The sequence below is a fragment of the Capricornis sumatraensis genome, chromosome 12, assembly GCF_032405125.1.
Source record: "Capricornis sumatraensis isolate serow.1 chromosome 12, serow.2, whole genome shotgun sequence".
NCBI classification, from domain to species: Eukaryota; Metazoa; Chordata; class Mammalia; order Artiodactyla; family Bovidae; genus Capricornis; species Capricornis sumatraensis.
Window position 1 is genome coordinate 49,409,138 of NC_091080.1, and position 21,016 is coordinate 49,430,153.

Here is a 21,016-nt window from a genome sequence, read left to right on the forward strand (position 1 = left end):
GCTTCAGCAATACGTGAACCATGAATTTCCAGATGTTCAAGTTGGTTTTAGAAAAGGCATAGGAACCAGAGATCAAATTGCCAACATCCGCTGGATCATTGAAAAAACAAGAGAGTTCCAGAAAAACATCTATTTCTGCTTTATCGACTATGCCAAAGCCTTTGACTGTGTGGATCACAAGAAACTGTGGGAAATTCTTCAAGAGTTGGGAATACCAGACGACCTGACCAGTCTCTTGAGAAACCTATACGCGGGTCAGGAAGCAACAGTCAGAACTGAACATGGAACAACAGACTGGTTCCAAATAGTAAAAGCAGTACGTCAAGGCTGTATATTGTCACCCTGCTTATTTAACTCATATGCAGAGTATATCAAAGCCCTTGTATGTGTTTCCTATGATATTTTGCAGTGTTGAATTCAAAGCTTAAGAGTTAAAGTTTTGAAAGGAAAGACACAACAGAAGAAGACAAAGGATAAAATACTACAGGACGATTTGTGACTTTTAGTAGCAGCTCTTACTAATATTGAACTGTATGCTTAATAACAAAGCCTCATCTATATTTAAAAGTTATTGTCTACTTGGCTCCTGCTCTGTCCTGTTCAGCCTTCAGCTAAACAGTAAATGAAGTGTCCACATGACAGACTATTCAGCAGAACTGACTCTCTGATTATTTATTTAGCAGTTTTATTTATTTAACAGTTTTGGCAGATAAATAAACATGTTTTCCATACAGTATCTTAATAGACTTGATGATGCAAAAGCAATATTATACAGTGTCATGTGTGGCCCAAATGATTTCAGTTTCTGTTCTATAATTCCCAGTGTTGGATAGAAGTATTCATTTATCATGTTCCAGCACCATCATTTTTCCCCCAAGGGTAACATTGACTGAGTTCAGTTTTTCAAGTACAATTCATTATTCTGGATAATAGGGGCATCCACCTCCTTTAGGGTCTGCCAAGATTTGTAGGATCTAAAATGCAGTTTGGGAGAGTGAAGAGGAAATCAAAGGGCTGCCTTGAGCATTCATGCAGCTCTTCAAGTTGAACGCAGCCCTTTCATCTACAAAGGATAGACAAAGGATGGAGCTTGCAGAGGAATAAAACTCACCTGTACACATTTTTTCCCACACAAAATCAGAATTAGGACAGGCAGTGAAAATAAATAGCCAATTCACTACCTCTAGAATAGAGTCAACATATTTTGTGTTGTCTATCAGTGGTAAGGAAAATGTATACACATCCCTCCTGACTATATGCTGAATACCTAAAGTAAGTATAACTGCAATGAGCATTTTTCATATTCATCCAACCATTACTTCAACACATATTTGTTGAGTATTTCTTGTGCGGTAGGCATTGTTCTAGGCACTGGAGATACAACACTAAACAAAATCTCATAAAGCTTCCATTCTAATTGGGGAAACTCCTAAGTATGCTATAGGGCAACAAGTGCTTGGCAGAATATGCTGAAGGGAATAGTACTGCAATCCTGGAGTGAAATCCACTTGCTTCTTAGGAAGACTGATGAATTAGTAGGTCTTTTTAATGCTCTTATTGTAATGATGGTCCAGATCTGTATGTGGTATCATTAATCACAGAAAGGCATAAGCAATATTTTTTAGTAGGTGTAAATTTGCCAGATAAAATACAGGATATCTAGTTAAATTTGAATTTCAGATAGACATAAATATTCCTTTAGTATGAGCATGTCCCAGATCATTCACGGTACATGTAAAATGTATTCATTGTTTATCTGAAATTCAAATTTAACTGGATCCTGTATTTTTATTTCCAACATAATGGGATGGCTTTTTTTTTTTTTTTTAAGTAGGTTATCCTAGCCCAAGTAGTAGCATGTCTCTTTTATTTGAAGCTTGATAATTCATACCAAAATTATCTAAACATTGCTTAAATAGAAGTTAAAAAGAAATGAAAGCCATTGTATTAATATTTCTGCACATTTACATTAAAATAATTTGCTATATTAACTGCAATAATTCTTTTGTGTTGTATGATATGAAAGACAAGCTCTTCTAATCAATGATCAATCTGAGATTGCAGATCTTACTCACAGTCAAAAGAGTTCAAAATTGAGTGATTTTCAATGGATCTCTTAAAACACTAAATATCCCCACTGAAACACTATTAGATTAATTTTAAAATATTTAGATTAAAATCAAATATTAGTTAATAGTTAAAGTTAAATTCAATACCCTATCCTCTACTCATTAGTATTGTGACTTTCATACAACAATTCATGTATGTAAGCCTGTTTGTTTGTTTGTTTGGGGATATATTCAAGATAGATTGATTTCAGCCATGAAAATATTTGTATCCGTGCCTAACACATTCTGGGCTTCCAGATGACTCAGCAGCAAGGAACCCACGTACAATGCAGGAGAAGTGGGTTCAGATCTCCTGGAGAAGGAAATGGCAATCCACTCCAGTATCTTGCCTGGAAAACCCTGTGGACAGAGAAGCCTGGAGGGCTACAGATTGTGGCGTCCAAAAGGGCTGGAGATTACAGAGCAATTGAGCATGCACACTAGCACATTTTAAGCACTCAGTAAATGGTAAATATTTTTAAAATTCAAACTGTGTTACAAGTTATGTAGTGTTTCCTACTTTTCTTTCGTAAAACATGTAGTAGTAATTATAGTTCTTGGAAGAAAAAATTATGAGGCCCTTAAGATTAAACTACTCATAGTAGAGGCAAAATAAAGCCTGCTTAGGCATAAAATACTGCGTTTTACCAAAGTAATTCCTAATTTTTGTGCTGCCCTAATTAATTACTTGACTTCCATAAAGACGCTGGGTCAACTTTTATATACCTAAAGATCAGTGACCTCACAGAAATAGTAAATCAGTCTCAAAATTTACATGATTCAATTGATTTATGGGCAAATAGTTGCAAAATCTAAACATGTTCTGAAGGAATACAATGCAAATAGTTGGCTACTGTAAAGCAGCAACATTTTCAAACTTGTATGTATGTGTGTGTGTGTGTGTGTGTGTGCTCACACACGTGTGTGTGTAGGTCGCTCAGTAGTGTCCAGCTCTTTGCGACCCCATGGACTGTAGCTCACCAGGTTCCCTTGTCCATGGGATGCTCCAGACAAGAATAGTGGAGTGGGTTACCATTCCCTTCTCCACAAACTAGCATACACCTAAGTAATAATCAAAATGACTGAGGAAATTTTTCAGTAAAGGAATTGGTCACTTGTTGAAGTATTTAATAATTTATTTAATTATTATTATGTGATTACATATTTTATATATAATTATCTTTTACATAGAAAACATGAATAAATTGAGCAATACTTAGCAAACTAAAGCAAATAAAATATTGTGCATTTTAAGATGCTTTTTCAAACATCCTGCAATGTAGTGAGCATTCAGAAAATTTTCCAGATGTCTGAATAAATAAATTAAAAAATGAAAACTTTAGAATAAATGAAAGAATTTAAAAAATAACTGAAGACATTTGAATGAGAGAATGACACAATAAAAGGAGTGTGCAAAGAATAAATTTGCTTCTCTGTGACCATCTGGGTAGGAAGGTGTTTCATAACTGGTATTTTTTGGCATTATTTGTCCTCTCTAGGTAGAGATAGAGCTACATATAAAAGCTGATAAAAATATTTCAGTATAACTGTAATTTAAATGTCTATGATACTGATTATAAAGAGTTTATAGAGTATCATTAGGTTTAAGATTAAACTTTTAATGCATTGTATAATTTCCATAAGCTGCTCTTACTGCCTAGGGAAACATTCCAACATCCAAAACTTTAAGGAGACTATAGACTTTTAAATAAGTATAAAATCCCACATATTTATGATCACACACATTTTAAAATAAAACAACAAAATTAAGTATTAAAAAAGTATATTCATTTTGTTTTACTGGTACAGAGAGACAGCATTATACTTAATGTTTTGTTCCAGCTTTTTCAAATAATAAGACAAGTCACATCGTTCCCTCAGATCTCCAGTTCCCCAAACTAATTTGCTAGGAAAGAGGCAATGGGAATTGACAGAGTTTGAACCTCACCTAAAGGCTAATAGAAAACAGCTCTGCCCTCAGACCCAGAATCAAACTGAGGGACTCTTTAGGCATGCTGCTCCATCTGACTTTCCCCATCATCAATAGGACAAAATAGGAAGTAGCCATTCTTAAGGTAGTTGGGAAATAGATTTAAAATATTTTGGATCAAAATCAGTATCTTGAAAATTGTGAGATGAGGAAAATGTAACTGTCAATAAGGAAAATATGAAGGAGCTGATCTCTGTAGAATATAACCCTGAATTTTAGTAAAGGAATTGACTAAGGGACCCCTCAAGGTCTCCCTTACTCTCTGCCTTTTTCTTTTCCATCGAAACCCCAACTTGGTGCATCCTGTGTAAGATCTCTGAGTTTGCATCAGTAGAACTGTGAATCTGTGATGAGCTGTGGAGGGTGAGCACATTGTAGCTAATGTCAGAGAGGAAGGGGATGCTTAGCCATGGAGAAAAGAAACACTTTATTCCAGGTACCCATGCAATTCAGTGAAAATGAGAAAGTCAATGCCACATAGGCTCTCTAACCATGAATCAGTACTGTCTGCCTGCAGTTCATTTGAGGCCAAATAAACAAGCAATTCAGAGATATAAGGAAAATAGAAAAACAGTCCAAATGAAATAGAAAACCTGATTTCTATATCAATAGCATTTTGAGTACAATACATAAAGTAAATTACTAAAAATATATATTTTGTTAACTTGAAAATATTACACATTATAAAAATGAATGTTTTGTTTTGTCATTGTATCTTGACAGCATTTTTTTCCACAGGTTACTATTACTAAAACTCAAATGTTTATTAGTGTTCCATGAATAATTTATGAATTTTTATCATGTAAAGATAAACAGAAGATAGCGGTGGGCTTTTAGTTTTAAAGATTGTGAAAGTATATACTTTCTATATACATTCAGGAGATTATTTTGAATAGCTGATCATTTAAGAATTTTAAGGTTTCCCTGGTGGCTCAAAGCCCTTCATTCAGTACCACCTAAACTATTATAATCATGCATATCGTTTTTCCTCTGATTTCATATTTGAAAAAAAAATCATTAAATGTAACTCTTTTTGAGAACTAGAAAGTAAATAAAAATGTCAGAACAGTCAAATTTTATGTCCCTATGTTCTTTAAAATGCACTAGCACATCATTCATGGAAATATCCCACAGGTTTTTCCTCATTTACTTAATCAAATTGTCTCTGCAGTCTACCAACTCAGATTTGATTAGAAGCATCACATGGAAGGATGAGAAGTGAGAACGCTGATACAACAAGAAGAGATAGCATTCCTTACTTACAGTAACACTGACACTTTTCAGCTATTATTTGTCAGACTTTATTCAGGACATTTTGCTTACATCATTTTTAATGTTTCAAACATCCTCTCTTTAAAGTAATTATATTATTATCATAAAGTATCAGCCCACATGTGAAAGAGAGACAGAGAGGTACTGAGAGAGGAGACACAAGAGTTGACAAGTAGAAAGTACAGGGCCAGTGTCCACCTCGATCTGCCTTATTTTAAACAGGTGTTCCCATGGCCCTGCACATCGTGAAATACCTTCACATCATCTGTACCTTTCAGGACAATGGTAGAACTAAAGAACTAAAGCTCTCTGACTGTGCTAGCATCACATAAAATTGGGAGTCTATAGGGCTAATTTCCCTTCTCACTTTCTTACGCTGCTTGTCGCTTAGGGAGGATTTTACTACACGTGGAGTATTGGTATTTCTGGCTCAAAATACCTGAACTTCTTATTTTAAATCATAATCTTTTACTGTTCAATAGTTCTGACTTAGGAGAGATTACTGAAGAGTTACTGTGAGATATTCTTTCTATAGCTATTTCTTAAGGAGCTTAAACCAGAACTCAACATCTTCTTCTGAATGAAGATTCCTCTTTGATTTCATTTAAAAATATATATTTCCCTAAAAAAAGAGGCCTTGAGGAAATATTCCAAGGAGTTACCACTTTTCCTGTGATAGGATGCTACCTTTCCTGAGCCTGGGCTGGTTGTTTTGTTGGAACTCTCTATTTTTGGTCCCTACATATAGTCTCACGATTGTTATTTTGTGTTCAGAATATGACTGCATCTTTAAAAACAAAATATAATATAATCCTTTCCTTGACTAAAGCAACTCTTTTTACATTCCTGGAATATTTTAAAAGCTAGTTCAGGTTTTCTTATTTTATTCCTAATGTAAAAGGTTTTTTCGTTTGAACGCTCAGAAATGATAAAATACCTGTTAATGTCAAAACACAAAAACATGGGGGGAAAAATAATCAATGAAACCAGTGCCTGCAGTTAGGAAGTTTATAGTTTAATTCTTTCCTTCTAATGAGCATTTAAATCAAGATTATTACATTATTTTTAACTGTGCTTTTAATTTGCAGAGATTAACTGGCAAATTTGCCCAAGTACAGTATATTGCCTATTTGTAGATCTGAGAGTGAGGTTATTACTAATTACAAAGAAGTAAAGAGTTTTCTGGCCAATTAGTAGAAATAGACTTGTAACAGCTCAAAATTCATAATAAGATTTAGTTCTGGGAATCTGGAACATAATAAGATTTTTATTAATATCCCTCATATATAACTACATGTAACCAGCTAAACCTATTTGTGGATGCTTGGTGTGATCCTATAGAAGTGCCAAATTCTCTCCATTCAAAAGCTCTTTCAGACTAAATCTATGTAATACTTTAAATAACTGGTGCTAAAATTTTAAAAACAAAGTTTGACTGCCTATGCAAGTAGAATGAAATGCAGAGCTAAAATATTACCTTGATACACTAAAAAAGAAACACCCATCTTTCCTCAACTAGCCAGGAAGGAACTGAAGTTTAGGAAGGATAAATCTCAGATTTCTCTCCTTGTATATCAATTATAGGGACAGAATTGAAGCCAAAGGGTTTGCTTAAGTAACTTTAGTTTGCCTTAATTCTTACAATAATACTACCATAGCTTACAATAATACTAATATAACGTAACATAACTAACAGACTTACGGTGAACCTAGAACTGTTCTGAGTCACTTGCATTGGCCTGAAATTCTGTACAAGTTTATGAGTTACAAGTCTTATGCTCATCCTCTGCTGCAGATGAGGCCATTGGACCAGAGTAACCCACCCAAGGTCATGAAGCTTGACAAACAGAAGAGGCATTTATATGTACTCAGTCTAATGGTACTCCAAACATTTCCTCTCAGCAACTTACCTGAGAAGTCTTAAAAAAAATGCATTTATGTATTCTAGGTGGATATGCAAAAAAGCCTTAAAATTTCAGACAAATTGAAACTCTGTCTTTTCTGCTTCCCTCCTCTCTTCCTCTGTTTCCTACCCATGTTGACATAGTTTTCCTTCAAAGCAATCAGATCCCCCAAATTATAGATTAGATCCTGAAGGCAAATAAAGTATGTAAAAGTCAATGAACACATAAAGAATTATAAAATATGTTGTATCAAACAGACTTTGAACAAAAAAAAATCATGCATCAAAATCTTTAACCAGAATTTCTCTGTTTGCAACAATCAGGGAAAGACCAATATAAAGGTCATCATTCAATGATGGAGTGATGCATTTATATTGCTGAATACAAGCACAGATTGAGCCTCTAACATTATGATTATTTTCTGGACCTGATGATTATTTTCTGGATACTATGAACTGATGCTTTTTTTTTTTAAAGTAAAGAAATAACATCTCTATCTGGGGAAGTATCACAGAACTCTCTCTAACATGTGTTGTGCTATGCTTGGTCACTTAGTCGTGTCCTACTCTTTGAGACCCCATGGGCTGTAGCCCACCAGGCTCCTCCGTCAATAGAATTCTCCAGGCAAGAATACTGGAGTGGGTAGCCATGCCTTCCTCCAAGGGATCCTCCGCACCTAGGGGTTGAATCTGTGCCTACTACACCTCCTGCATTTCAGGTGGATTCTTTACTACTGAGCCACCAAGGAAGTCCAACTCTAAGTAATGTTGACTAATCATTGCGCCCAATTTTAACTGTAATTAGATGCATGTCATCAGTAAACTTCCTCATAATACTTAAATTAGATGATTTAATTCATTTAATACTATTTTATTAAATCATTTTATTTTGAGTAGAGTTGCCAGATTCAGAAAAAAATAAAATGCAGAATGGAAGCTTAAATCAGTGTAAGTATGTCCCAAATATCGCAAGAAACTGCAATATTATAATATTTGGGATATAATTAGACTGAAAAAATTTATTGTTCATTTGAAATTCAAATTTAACTGACCATCCTGTATTTTATCTGGCAACTTAAGAGTTATCAAAATCTGGGCATTCATGTATTTTTCAGTCACACTAAGCAGAATAATTCTCAATCCACTGACAGAAACATGTGTCAAAATACTGGTAAGGTTAATTTGGGACATTTGAGACAAGTATCTGTGGTTTCTTCAGAAATTTCAATCATATTAAGACCCTAGACAGTTTGTTTTCTCTAATTTGTTTTTCTGTATCGGATAAAATAAAAGACACTAGTTTGATTTTGAGTGTATATATATATATTTTTTTAACTGGTAATTTATTTCCATGTTTTTCTTATAAGATGGCTTTAAAATATTTCTAACGGTTACTGAAACCAGTAACTCCTTATTTTTAGATATAGCTACTGATTTGCTTATCTAGTTATCTATCACTTACAATACTCAAATTACTATAAACACTGATATAGGAAGAATTTATATATATATATATATATATTATTTATTTTTTTTTCACCTCTAAGGAAGACCACAATTCAGAGTTAACTAATGCCACCCTTAGCAGAATCAAGGCAGCTGGCAGCTATGGAAATACAATTCTTCTCAGTACAGGAATGAAAGCTGACATTACCCATCATTTACACTAGGAGGCGTATTGTTCCTACAGATTTTTCTGCTACAGCTCAGAACATACTATTTCAGTGACTCATAAGCTCAAATGCAAAAGAATATTACTAACAACTTTTAAATATTTATAATAAATGAGTATTCAAAGCTAATTCTTTTTGGGATTAAAGTCACACTTGAAATTGATGAGATCTAAAACTTGCCAGCAGAGAAACCGTGTGTTCCTGCTGGTTTTACAGCCATCTTCTGACTACTTCAAGTAATAATACATAAAATCATCTCATTGCAATCCTCTTAAAAACGAAATAGTAATAAAACAAAAGTACATTGTGAATAATTAATATTATAATAGATACTTTAAAGTCACAAAGTGAACATAATTTATTTAAAGTGAAATAATGAATATACTGGAGCATAAACATATACTTTATTGTATACGTTTATCAGTCTTTAGCAAACAGTGATGTTTTGGAACTGCCCATCAAATATGATAAGTATGAGAAAAGTCACATGACAGGAATTTAAGATATAAAGTATTCAGAATTTGAAACACTTTTTTAGAATATTTATCTTCTAAGGTATAACAATGATTTTGCATTTTAAAACTCAACATGGTAATTTTGAAAACTTAATTGGCAACTTTTGCTAAATATTTAAGATACGTGTTTTGATTTATCTACATATTAACATTTGCACTCTCTATTGCTAATAATAATAATAATGCAATATTAAAGATACCTGTAAATCAAACCTGTATCATACGCCAACAGTCCTGTGGACCCAGGATCAATGAGTTAGATACTCTGAATCCAGTCTGTGATCTTAATAACAACTCCACATTGCCTCCCCAAAGGAGCCAACACTAAATGTGTATAGGACTCAAACCTCCCCAAAGCTTTCAAATATCTTTTTGACTTTACCCTATTTTTTTTTCTCTATTTTTTTTTTAAAATACTCTTTGCTCTCACTCCACTCTACTCTCATCTTTTCCTGCCCTAAGTATTAAGATGTGTCATAATTTCCTTCTTGGATTCCTTGTCCATCCTCATAATTCCCATAGTTACTCCCGAAATTTCATTCACCTTCAACATTGTCATTTTCCAATTTCCAACTCATAGTCATTCTCCTAGTTCCTAAAAAACATTGTATGCCTTGCAAATGTTTATTTATTTGTTTTTTTAAGAATTGTTTCCTGGGACTTCCTTGGTTGCCTAGTGGTTAAGGGTCCACCTGCTGGTGCAGGGGACATGGGTTCGAGCTCTGGTCCTGGAAGACCCCATGGAAACTAAGCTCCTGCACTACAACTACTGAGGCCGACAAGTCTAAAACCCAAGCTCCACCTAAGAGAAGCCACTACAGTAAGCCCCCACACCACAGCTAAACAGTATCACCTGCTTGCCACAACTAGAGAGTGTCCCTGTGCAGCAACAAAGACCCAGGAAAGCCAAAAATAAATCAAAAAACAGTTTCCTGAATTTTTATCTCATATTCTCTAATTTATTTGCATAATTTTCTAATAAGTCTAGCAAACTAAAATCTTGGACTAACAAGTCTTTTTATTCTCTTATTGGCTATATTCAATTAGAACATATCATATCCTGCCCATCATTCTAAATCTGGTCCCAACCTATATCTCAGTTTAGGCTCATTTCTTATCACAGACTGGAACAGTTGAATATCAACCATTTGTTGAGTATCTATGTTTCAAACACTATGCTAAGTGATAATTGATATCAAATAACTGTAGTTTTTATAACAATAATCTCAAAGACACTAATAACCCCATTTTGAAAGTTAGGAACCTGAGACCATGTGGTAGAGCTAAGCATAACTAGCTTGTGCTACAAAAATACTGAACTATTCACTGTCTACCCAACTGCCCTTAACAATTCATAGCACCAAGAAACCTACTCTGCCCAGCGGGTGCTCACATACACACACATACACAGGGGCACACACATATTTTATTTACTCAATTTCTGTTCATCCAGCGTCACTTGTTTAAAGTATCACTTTGTAGAACTTTTTATTGATTTCTTATTCAAGACATTCTATTCTAATCCCCACTTTAGGGACGTCCCTGGTGGTCCAGCAGTTAACAGTCCACTTTTCATTTCAGGAGACACAGGTTCAGTCCCTGGTAGGGGAACTAAGACTCCACATGCCTCGGGGCAACTAAGCCCATGAGTTACAACTAGAGAGAAGCCCATAGGCTACAAGGAAAGATCCAGCAAGATGCAACAAAGATCCCATGTGTCACAACTAAGACCCAACACAGCCAAATAAATAAATAAATGCTTATTAAAAAAATCTGTTTTACACTTATAATTGGCATTTTTTCTAGTTCACTAATGCTATTGGTATCCAGTATCTTCTTTCCTACAAAAATCAATATCTTTTTTTTTATCTTCTTTTTGTGGTCTACGGAATGTTTATAGCCTGCCTCTGAGAGAAAATAAATTGCCAAACAATTTCAGGAACTTCACAAATTTGCAAAAAGCTGCTCATGGCCTCTCTGACCAAGGAACTTAGATTAGAACTTTTGTTCTCACAGTCTAGTATATCAATTTGTTTAAGTTTAGAAAAACTTGGTTTTAATGCCTTTCCCCAGAATCCGGTACCTGGCACATAGGAGCCTCTGCATGAGTGTCTACAGAACAAATAAATGAATTAATCATGGAAAATCTGTGTGAACAAAGGATCTTAAATGACAGTTCTTAGTTTGTAAATTATAACAGAATTACTAAGTCTTATATAAATTGTGGCAGAAATACCCTATAGTGACTGCTCAGGATCCCGACTCCTGGTGTTCATGACTATGTGTATACCCTTCCTTGAGAGTAAGCAGGACCTGAGACTTGCCTATGACCAACAGTATAAGGCAACAGTGATGGAATGTCACTCTTGTGAATATGTTAAGCTATATAAGAATGTGCGTTGCTACAAACTCACCCTAGAGACTGTCTCTCTAATTGCCCTTGAAGAAGTAAGAATTCATGTTGAGAGGCATGTGTGACTAACATTTGAGGGTTGCTGCTAAAGCTGAGAGCAGTTGCCAGCAGATAGCCAGCAAGATGCTAAGGTTCTCAGTCCTAAACCTGCAAGGAAATAAATTCTGCTAACAATCTGAAAAGGCTTCCCAGGTGCCTCAGAGGTAAAGAATCCACCTGCTAATGCAGGACATGTGGGTTTGATACCTGGGTTGGGAAGACCCCTTGGAATAGGAAATAGCAGCTCACTCAAGTATTCTTGCCAGAGAAATCCTATGGAAAGAGGAACCTGGCAGGCTACAGTCCATTGAATAGCAAAAAGAGCTGGAGAGGACTTAGCAACTAACCAACAAAAACAACCAGCTGAAAAATCTAGGAAGTAAATTCTTCTACAGTTTTGCCTGCAGATGAGAGTATAACCTTATTGACACATTGATTACAGGCATTTGAGATCCTGAGCAGAGGACTCATCCAAGTCATGTTCAGACTCCTGACTCAAAGAAATTGTCAAATTATGAATGTGTGTTGTTTTAAGGCACAAAGTTGGAGGCAATTAGCAATAGAATATATATGGTAGAAATATATATATATATATATATACACAAGAGATGGGTAGAGGTTTATTTGTTTTGTAATCTAGATGATTCAGATGAAAATGCTCTGACCTGTCAGATTTTAAGGGGAAAGTAGTGACAAACAAATTTCTAGATTTATTTAGAAAAATAAACTTAATAGAGCTATAAAGAAGCATAAATAAGCCTTTGTAGCATAAAGAAAATCAAATTTTGTTCTTTTGTTGCCTTTTTTCCTCTTAAAGTACAGTATGATTGATTATCTTTTCTCTATACCATTTTCTGAGGAAATCTAGATTCATTAACTCAGGGACCAGTATTATTGGATCATCATGAATTGATTACAAAAATACCATAGGGAAATGAACACAACAAGTGACAAAACAAAACCTCTGAACAATTTTCTTTGGATCAATAAAATTAGTTCAACCCAGTATATGTTTAAAAACAATAAATACAGTTCACAAAATTATTATTATAAAATATTGTTCTCAGAATATCAAATTCATGTTTAATTACCAAAGCATCTTATGGTTAATGATTTTTTTCTTGCCTATTAGGATTAGCACAATTTCTTAAGATTGAAATTTGGTGGCGTCATTATGTTTTTTCTGGATTTTTCTGGTTTGGAAATTTTATTAAGCTTATTTTTTCCTCCCCAAAATGACAGCCTGTATCTCATGCCCAATCATTTTAAATTCTCAATTTTTCTTAGCATGTATCTCCCATAATTTTAAGAATGACAGGAAAAAAATATTTTTAATAATATTTTTACCTGATGAAGAATAGATACTCTAAGAATGAGTATCTCAGTTCTGCATTGCATGCTTTCCATGAAAACTACAAATAAAAATATAAGTATGACTACATTATTAAAATTGTGGAAAACATAGACCATTAAAAGGAAATCAATACTCCAAAGTGAAGACAACACACACAGTTAACATGATGTAGCACTTCCTAGTTTTTTGTTTATTTGTTTTATCTTGATAGAATACTTAATTTGTCTGATTATATTTTCATGTGTTTGTGAACAATGGATATTTTTATATTTCAGTCACTCAGTCATGTCCGACTCTTTGCGACCCTGTGAATCGCAGCATGCCAGGCCTCCCTGTCCATCACCAAGTCCCGGAGTTCACTCAAATTCACGTCCATTGAGTCGGTGATGCCATCCAGCCATCTCATCCTCTGTTGTTCCCTATTCCTCCTGCCCCCAATCCCGCCCAGCATCAGAGTCTTTTCCAATGAGTCAACTCTTTGCATGAGGTGGCCAAAGTACTGGAGTTTCAGCTTTAGCATCTTTCCTTCCAAAGAACACCCAGGGCTGATCTCCTTTAGAATGGACTGGTTGGATCTCTCTGCAGTCCTAGGGACTCTCAAGAGTCTTCTCCAACACCACAGTTCAAAAGCATCAATTCTTCAGTGCTCAGCTTTCGTCACAGTCCAACTCTCACATCCATACATGACCACTGAAAAAACCATAGCCTTGACTAGATGGACCTTTGTTGGCAAAGTAATGTCTCTGCTTTTTAATATGCTATCTAGGTTGATCATAACTTTTCTTCCAAGGAGTAAGCGTCTTTTAATTTCATGGCTGCAGTCACCATCTGCAGTGATTTTGGAACCCCCAAAATAAAGTCTGACACTGTTTCCACTGTTTCCCCATCTATTTCCCATGAAGTGATGGGACCAGATGCCATGATCTTCATTTTCTGAATGTTGAGCTTCAAGCCAACTTTTTCACTCTCCACTTTCACTTTCATAAAGAGGCTTTTTAATTCCTCTTCACTTTCTGCCATAAGGGTGATGTCATCTGCATATCTGAGGTTATTGGTATTTCTCCTGGCAATCTTGATTCCAGCTTGTGTTTCTTCCAGTCCAGTGTTTCTCATGGTGTACTCTGCATATAAGTTAAATAAGCAGGGTGACAATATACAGCCTTGACATACTCCTTTTCCTATTTGGAACCAGTCTGTTGTTCCATGTCCAGTTCTAACTGTTGCTTCCTGACCTGCATACAAATTTCTCAAGAAGCAGGTCAGGTGGTCTGGTATTCTTATCTCTTTCAGAATTTTCCACCGTTTATTGTGATCCACACAGTCAAAGGCTTTGGCATAGTCAATAAAGCAGAAATAGATGTTTTTCTGGAACTCTCTTGCTTTTTTGATGCTGTCTTATTATATGTCAAGAACTATTATGCAAGGACAATAGGAAGGTGAGCAAAAAGTCTTTAATGATTGACGGGAAAAACAGTTGCTAATAACTAACCACACAGATTCTCTTTAAGGAAAAGGTTTAAGGACAATGATACAGAAAAATTGTTTCAATGAAAAGAGCACTAAGTAACAGTCTGAACATATGAGTTCTAGTCTTGACTCACAAGCTATGCAACTTAAGCCAATCACTTCCCTTTTTATTCCTCTGTATAGAATAATTTATACTGTATGATCTGTTGGGTCCTATTAAGATTTAAATTTTCATTAGCAATGCCAAATAATCCTTGACACAGTAGTTCTTTCACAAGTTGTACATCTTAGAATTCATATTATTCAATTTCTCAAACTTCTTAAAAAATCAAATTCATGCCCCCAAATTTAAAACTCAATGTCAGTAATGACTATATTCTTTTGCACACTGTCTTAACATGTGCATATTGCAGGTGGTTTCTCTGAATAATGAAAGCATAACCTGTGAAGTCAGGTAAACTTGCAAAGTTTGTTATTGTTCAGTCACTCAGTAATGTCTGACTCTTTGCCACCCATGGACTGCAGTATGCCAGACTTCCCTGTTCTTCTCCATTTCCTGGAGCTTGCTCAGACTCATGTTCATTGAGTTGGTGATGCCATCAAACCATCTTGTCCTTGTCCTCTGTCGTCCCCTTCTCCTCCTGCCTTCTGTCTTTCCCAGCATCAGGGTCTTTTACAATGAGTTAGCTCTTCGTACCAGGTGGCCCAAGTATTGGAGCTTCAGCTTCAGCATCAGTCCTTTCAATGAATATTAAGGATTGATCTCTTTTAGGATTGACTGGTTTGATCTACTTGCTGTCCAAAGGACTCTAAAGAGTCTTCTCCAACATGACAGTTCAAAGCGTCAATTCTTCAGCACTCAGCCTTCTTTTTGGTCCAACTCTTACACCCATACATGACTACTGGAAAAACCATAGCTTTGACTATATGAACCTTTGTTGGCAAAACAATGTCTCCACTTTTTTTTTTTTTTTAAGTAAAATCTTCTTTTTCTCTTTATTTTTTTTAATTTTTATTTTTATTTTATTTTGCTTTACAATACTGTATTGGTTTTGCCACATTGAAATGAATCATTAATATGTTGTGTAGGTTTGTCACAGCTTTTCTTGTAAGGAGCAATTGTCTTTTAATTTCATGGCTGCAGTCACCATCTGCAGTGATTTTTGAGTCCAAGAAAATAAAGTCTGTCACTGTTTCCATTGTTTCCCAATATAACTGCAAAGTAGTTTTAGAAAAATTTTCTGTAATTCAGTTGTGGTTCAGATGGTAAAGAAACTGCCTGCAATGAAGGAGATCTGGATTCCATCTCTGGGCTGGGAAAATCCTCTGGATAAGGGAATGGCTACCCACTCTAGTATTATTGCCTGGGAAATTCATGGACAGAGGATCCTGGCATAAAGAGTCAGACATGGCTGAATGACTAACACTTTCATAATACGATCTAACTTGCAATATTGATGTAGAATCATAAACAATATATTAAAACATTTACTATTATTCCTGATTCATAGGTAGATCTCAATAAATATTACCCATAAATACCACCAACAATAAAAAATATTCTTAGTGAGAAATTCACCAATTTATTAATACACAATCCAGGTAGAAGTGGAAGCATATGACAGATAGGGCTTTAAAAGCACAAACACAATTTGAAATTTTGTATGTGATTAAATAGAAGAAAATCCTTTAAATTAGCATTTAAAAGAAACACCAGATACAAAATATAACTCTACTCATGTTTCTCAGTGGGATTTAATTCTGAATTAGTGATAATAAGCTGCTTCGGATCTGATCACATAGTTGTTTTGGTTTCTTTTTAGCTTAGTGAAATCTTTTCATAACTCTAGTTATATGTGCTAAAATTAAAATCTTTGATTGAAAATCACCTTACTATTTTCATAAATTAATGGTTTTATTGAATTTTACATGGAGTGCATGATCACATTAATAAGTTAACTTTTTAAGGAAATATGATTTATTCTGCTATTTACAAGTAAGATGAATCTTTTTATGCCAGAAAAGCTGACAAAACTTAGTGCAAGAAATATTGCATGTGTGTGTGCCCTTTGTGGGCCAGTAGGCTAAGCATGCTCTAGGATTCAGAAGTGTCTAGAACATAAAGCCATCATCTATTTGGTTGCTAGAGGTTTATATAAAAGCCTAAATGTATACTAAATGGGCTTTCCAGGTGGCTCAGTGGTAAAGAATCTGCCTTCTAAACAGGAGAGAGGGGTTTGATCCCTGGGTTGGGAAGATCGCTTGGAGAAGGAAATGGCAACCCATTTCAGTATTCTTGCCTCGGAAATCCCATGAACAGAGGAGCATGGAGGGCTACAGTCCATGGGGTCACCAAGGAGTCAGACATGATAGCAACTAAACTACAACAGAGATATATTAAACCTTAGGTTTCCAAAAACTCCTCCACATGATACCATTTGTACTAATTTCTTTAAAAAAATGTATAATGATAAATTTACCATGAAATTGTACTAAATTTTAATTACTTTTTTTAAAATTTTAATTACTTTTATTGAGAATCATTATATTTGAAAAACTAGGAATCTATATCAATACAATACTCAATAACTATAGATAATACAAATTTATATGATATTGAATGATTACTATAAAATTATTACTCTTGTGAAAGTGAAAGTCACTCAGTCATGTCTGACTCTTTGCAACCCCATCAACTAAGCAGTCCATGGAATTCTCCAGGCCAGAATACTGGAATGGGTAGCCTTTCCCTTCTCCAGGGGATCTTCCCAACCTAGGGATCAAACCGGGATCTCCTGCATTGCAGGCAGATTCTTTACCAACTGAGTTTTGAGGGAAGCCCTTCTTGAAGAGAAGACTCTTCAAGATTCTTCTCTTGAAGAGAAAACTCTTCAAGAGGCAGACATAAAATGCCACTGAAGAAAAAGGAAACAATTCATATCTACATAGCAAGATTAATACTGGTGAAGATTATTGCTTCAATTATCCTGTATCTCATGCCACAAATTTTTCAAAGTTAATTACAAAACCATAACTGCAGATTTTATATAATATATCATAATGCTATCTCAATATGAATCACTGTTTAGTTATGAATCTCTTAATGTTTCTAGGCTGGTCTAATGAATTCTTCTCCAGACATTTACATGAGATTAAAATTAAAGTACCTTTAGGTGTCAAAGTGCTTCCCTGATAATTCAGCTAGTAAAGAATCCACCTGCAAGGCAGGAGATCCTGAAAGAACTGTTAGCCACCAGGGGCCCTCTGAGCGCCTCCTCTTCCCCTATCTGACACCATCTTTCTCAGTGGCGAATATAGATGTGTTCTCCATCAAGGAGTACTGGTCTGGTTTAACACATTTCACTGACCATGATTATCCTGAGTGAAGTAACTGTGTTGAGTTGAATGTTGGAGTATGCAAGGGTGTGTATTCCCTACGGTTTTTTTTTTTTTTTTCCATGTTACCAGATTGGTTAAAAACTCTGAAGAATTCTTGAGCAAACTTGAAAGGAGTTCCCCCTACCACCTCAAGCTTTAGAATTTCTCATATCTTCTCCCATTTGGAAACTCAGCCAGTGCTATTTCTCAGGTCTAAGAAAATAAATATATCGGATAAAGTCCTGGCCTAGGGCAGCTTAGTTTCACTATATTGCTGTATACATTTTTTAAAACTTTACTTCTGTAAAAATAACTGGTGAACTATATAGACAAGTCCTATTTGTGCCAGTATACTTAAAATGGATTTTTCCTGTCTCAGTTTTGGAAGAGGCCCAAAGACCAGAGGAGTCAACCACTGCCACATGCAGAAGAGGTGGTCAAGAACCAGTTTCAGGACCTTTGCCTTAATATTAATAAAAGATGCTTTAAAATTGGAGAAGGGGAAGTTGTGGAATAGGAAATCATTTGAGAAAGAACTGTCCTACATACCCTCCCTCTTTACACAAGTCCAGGAAAAGCTGAGTCAATGGAACCACTTAGGTTAATGGTATTTAGACTAATCAGAACCAAGAGATCTGAGGAGAATATTTAATCAGGTTTCCCAAATGCTGTGAAAGGATTGGTTGCCTCTTTGAGTATCCCTGACCTTCTGGATATGTGAAGTCAAAAATGCACTTATATTTTCCTTATGAGACCAAGATACAGGGCATGAAAGACTGAGGGCCAGAGCTGGTTTGGAATTTAGATTTTCCTAAAAGACTGGCTGAGAAAAACTTCAGCAGAAAGAAAATGCAATTGTAACTGCATATGCCAATGAGAAGAGAACTACCTATCAGAAAAACCTGCAGAGACTGGGGCACACTTTAGAAGGGGGCATATGTACAAAAGATACCCATCACTTTCCTGGAATCAAAGAATCAGTTTAAATTTCTAGCAGGCAGAGAACACTAATGCTGGGTTAACATAATAGGATTAGTTAAGAAACCCCTTTTTACCTCCTCTTGGTATTTCTACTTCAACCATAGAATTGCCAGAATCACTACAATACCTAAAGAAATCAGAAGAGTAGCTAGAACATTACAGGAAAGTTACCCTAATCCCATTTGCCCTATAGACAATTCAGAAACAGGTCAAGATGGATTTAGAAAAAACTTTCAATTCAAATCAAACAGAAATCATGGCTGTTACTTTGAGCTACACATAACAATTATTAAATTGGACTTCTGATTTTTTCAATTAAAGTGAACTAGGTAGTGATTTTTAAAGAGAAACAAAAAACTAGCATGACCAAAAAAGGTATAGCATTTCCCCCAGTGATTTTCAAAGGCTGAAGAAGTACCCTCACAGGGCTTACCCGGAATGATCAATGATTTCTAACATGGGGTGTAAGTCTGTGCAGAATAAAAGATTTTGCCAATCCCATCCCACTCATTTCACTGTTTCAGTGTACTGACTAAAGAATCATACAAAATTAAATAGGTAAAAAAGTAAAACCTTCATATCACTATCACTCCTCTTCATACTTGTTTCAATCACCATATAAAGTCCTTATTGGAAAATAGAATTCCACAGGATACTTTTTTCTTTTCTGTCATTGACTATGTCCACTTAACTATGTTGTATCAAATCTAAACTCTAAAAAAGTCTTCCTATTTTAATATCTTTGACATGTAGATGTCATGCAAAAAAAATGGCTTCTTGCAATTGCATCTGCAGCATTTTTTTTCTTTAATTTTTCTTGGTTCATAAACTAAAGGTGTACGGTACAATTTAATGGCCAATATGTCAAGCATGTTAGATCTATTTCAAAAAATATTAAAACAACAATAAAGGCAGCAAAAAACAACTGAATGTCCATTTACTTGCTCCCCGGGATTACTGTTAAAATTCAAGGGCACAACAGAAAACCAGAAAATCTCCAAGCAAAGTTTGTAAGGGGACTCACCAGAGTTGGGGTCAGAGTTGCCGTCTGCTTCGGTCCTCTTGTCCGGAGAGGCCTGGTCATAGAATTCGTCCTGTGGCTGAACCAGAGGAAGAGGGTGTGAGATCAGGGTTCCACTACCCACCGGCTCGTGGTCTCCTAGACCACTGTCACTGCAGCTTTCCTGGGAGCCGTCGGGGAGGTGAAAGGTAACCCGGCGCTGCGACTACAAAGAAGACCACAGGACACGCCATTAACATCCTTTCTGAAGCAACTTTAATACACAGTACAATGCCCAGGCAAAGTAAAAACTATTTGGAACACATCTGGGAACAAACATTTATTATTCGTCATTTACTATGACATGTCCAAGTTGTAAAATACAAGAAAGAATTTCAATTTCATATAATTTAAGAAAAGAAAAAAAAAGCTAACGGTAAACCACTGAAATTTGTAGAAATACAAATATAATGCTAGTGGTCAAAGCTATACAAAAGTTAAATAAGTAGAAATACACAAATGGTTGTTCCATAGATCTGAATAAGTACATAGATAATGCAATACGGCATTCTATTTCTTGTGGATAACCGAGTATTGTGTTTAGTTGAGTGTTTTAAGGTAGCTTTGGCAATGAAGTCATTATTGCCCACTGGCCCTGATTTTTTTTACCAGTCATTATTTATAGAATATCCCTACTGAAAGGTGTTTGGAATATTACTTTGGCATCTATTTGCACAATGTCACCATCAGAAGTGACCTAAAATATGTATATGTTACTTTAATAAATTTTATAAGATAAAATTGTGCCTTTTGGCACATATCATTGCTTAGTTCTCTTGGTATATATTCTTCTAGGTGATGCAGTGTATGAGATTGGAGACTATTTACAGCTGTGTGGGGTGGAGTTTTATGCCTGACAGAAT

General features: G+C 35.3%; 1 protein-coding gene across 2 annotated transcripts in view; it reads right to left on the bottom strand.

Annotated features, from left to right (window-relative positions):
* The window catches only part of PCDH9 (protocadherin 9), a 1,167,447-nt gene that overhangs the window by 401,829 nt on the left and 744,602 nt on the right, over positions 1 to 21,016 (bottom strand). For both annotated transcript variants that reach the window (XM_068984657.1, XM_068984656.1), the window contains one exon: positions 20,118 to 20,319. In XM_068984657.1, the coding sequence (XP_068840758.1) occupies positions 20,118 to 20,319 (202 nt within the window). The remainder of the gene's footprint in view (positions 1 to 20,117; positions 20,320 to 21,016) is intronic.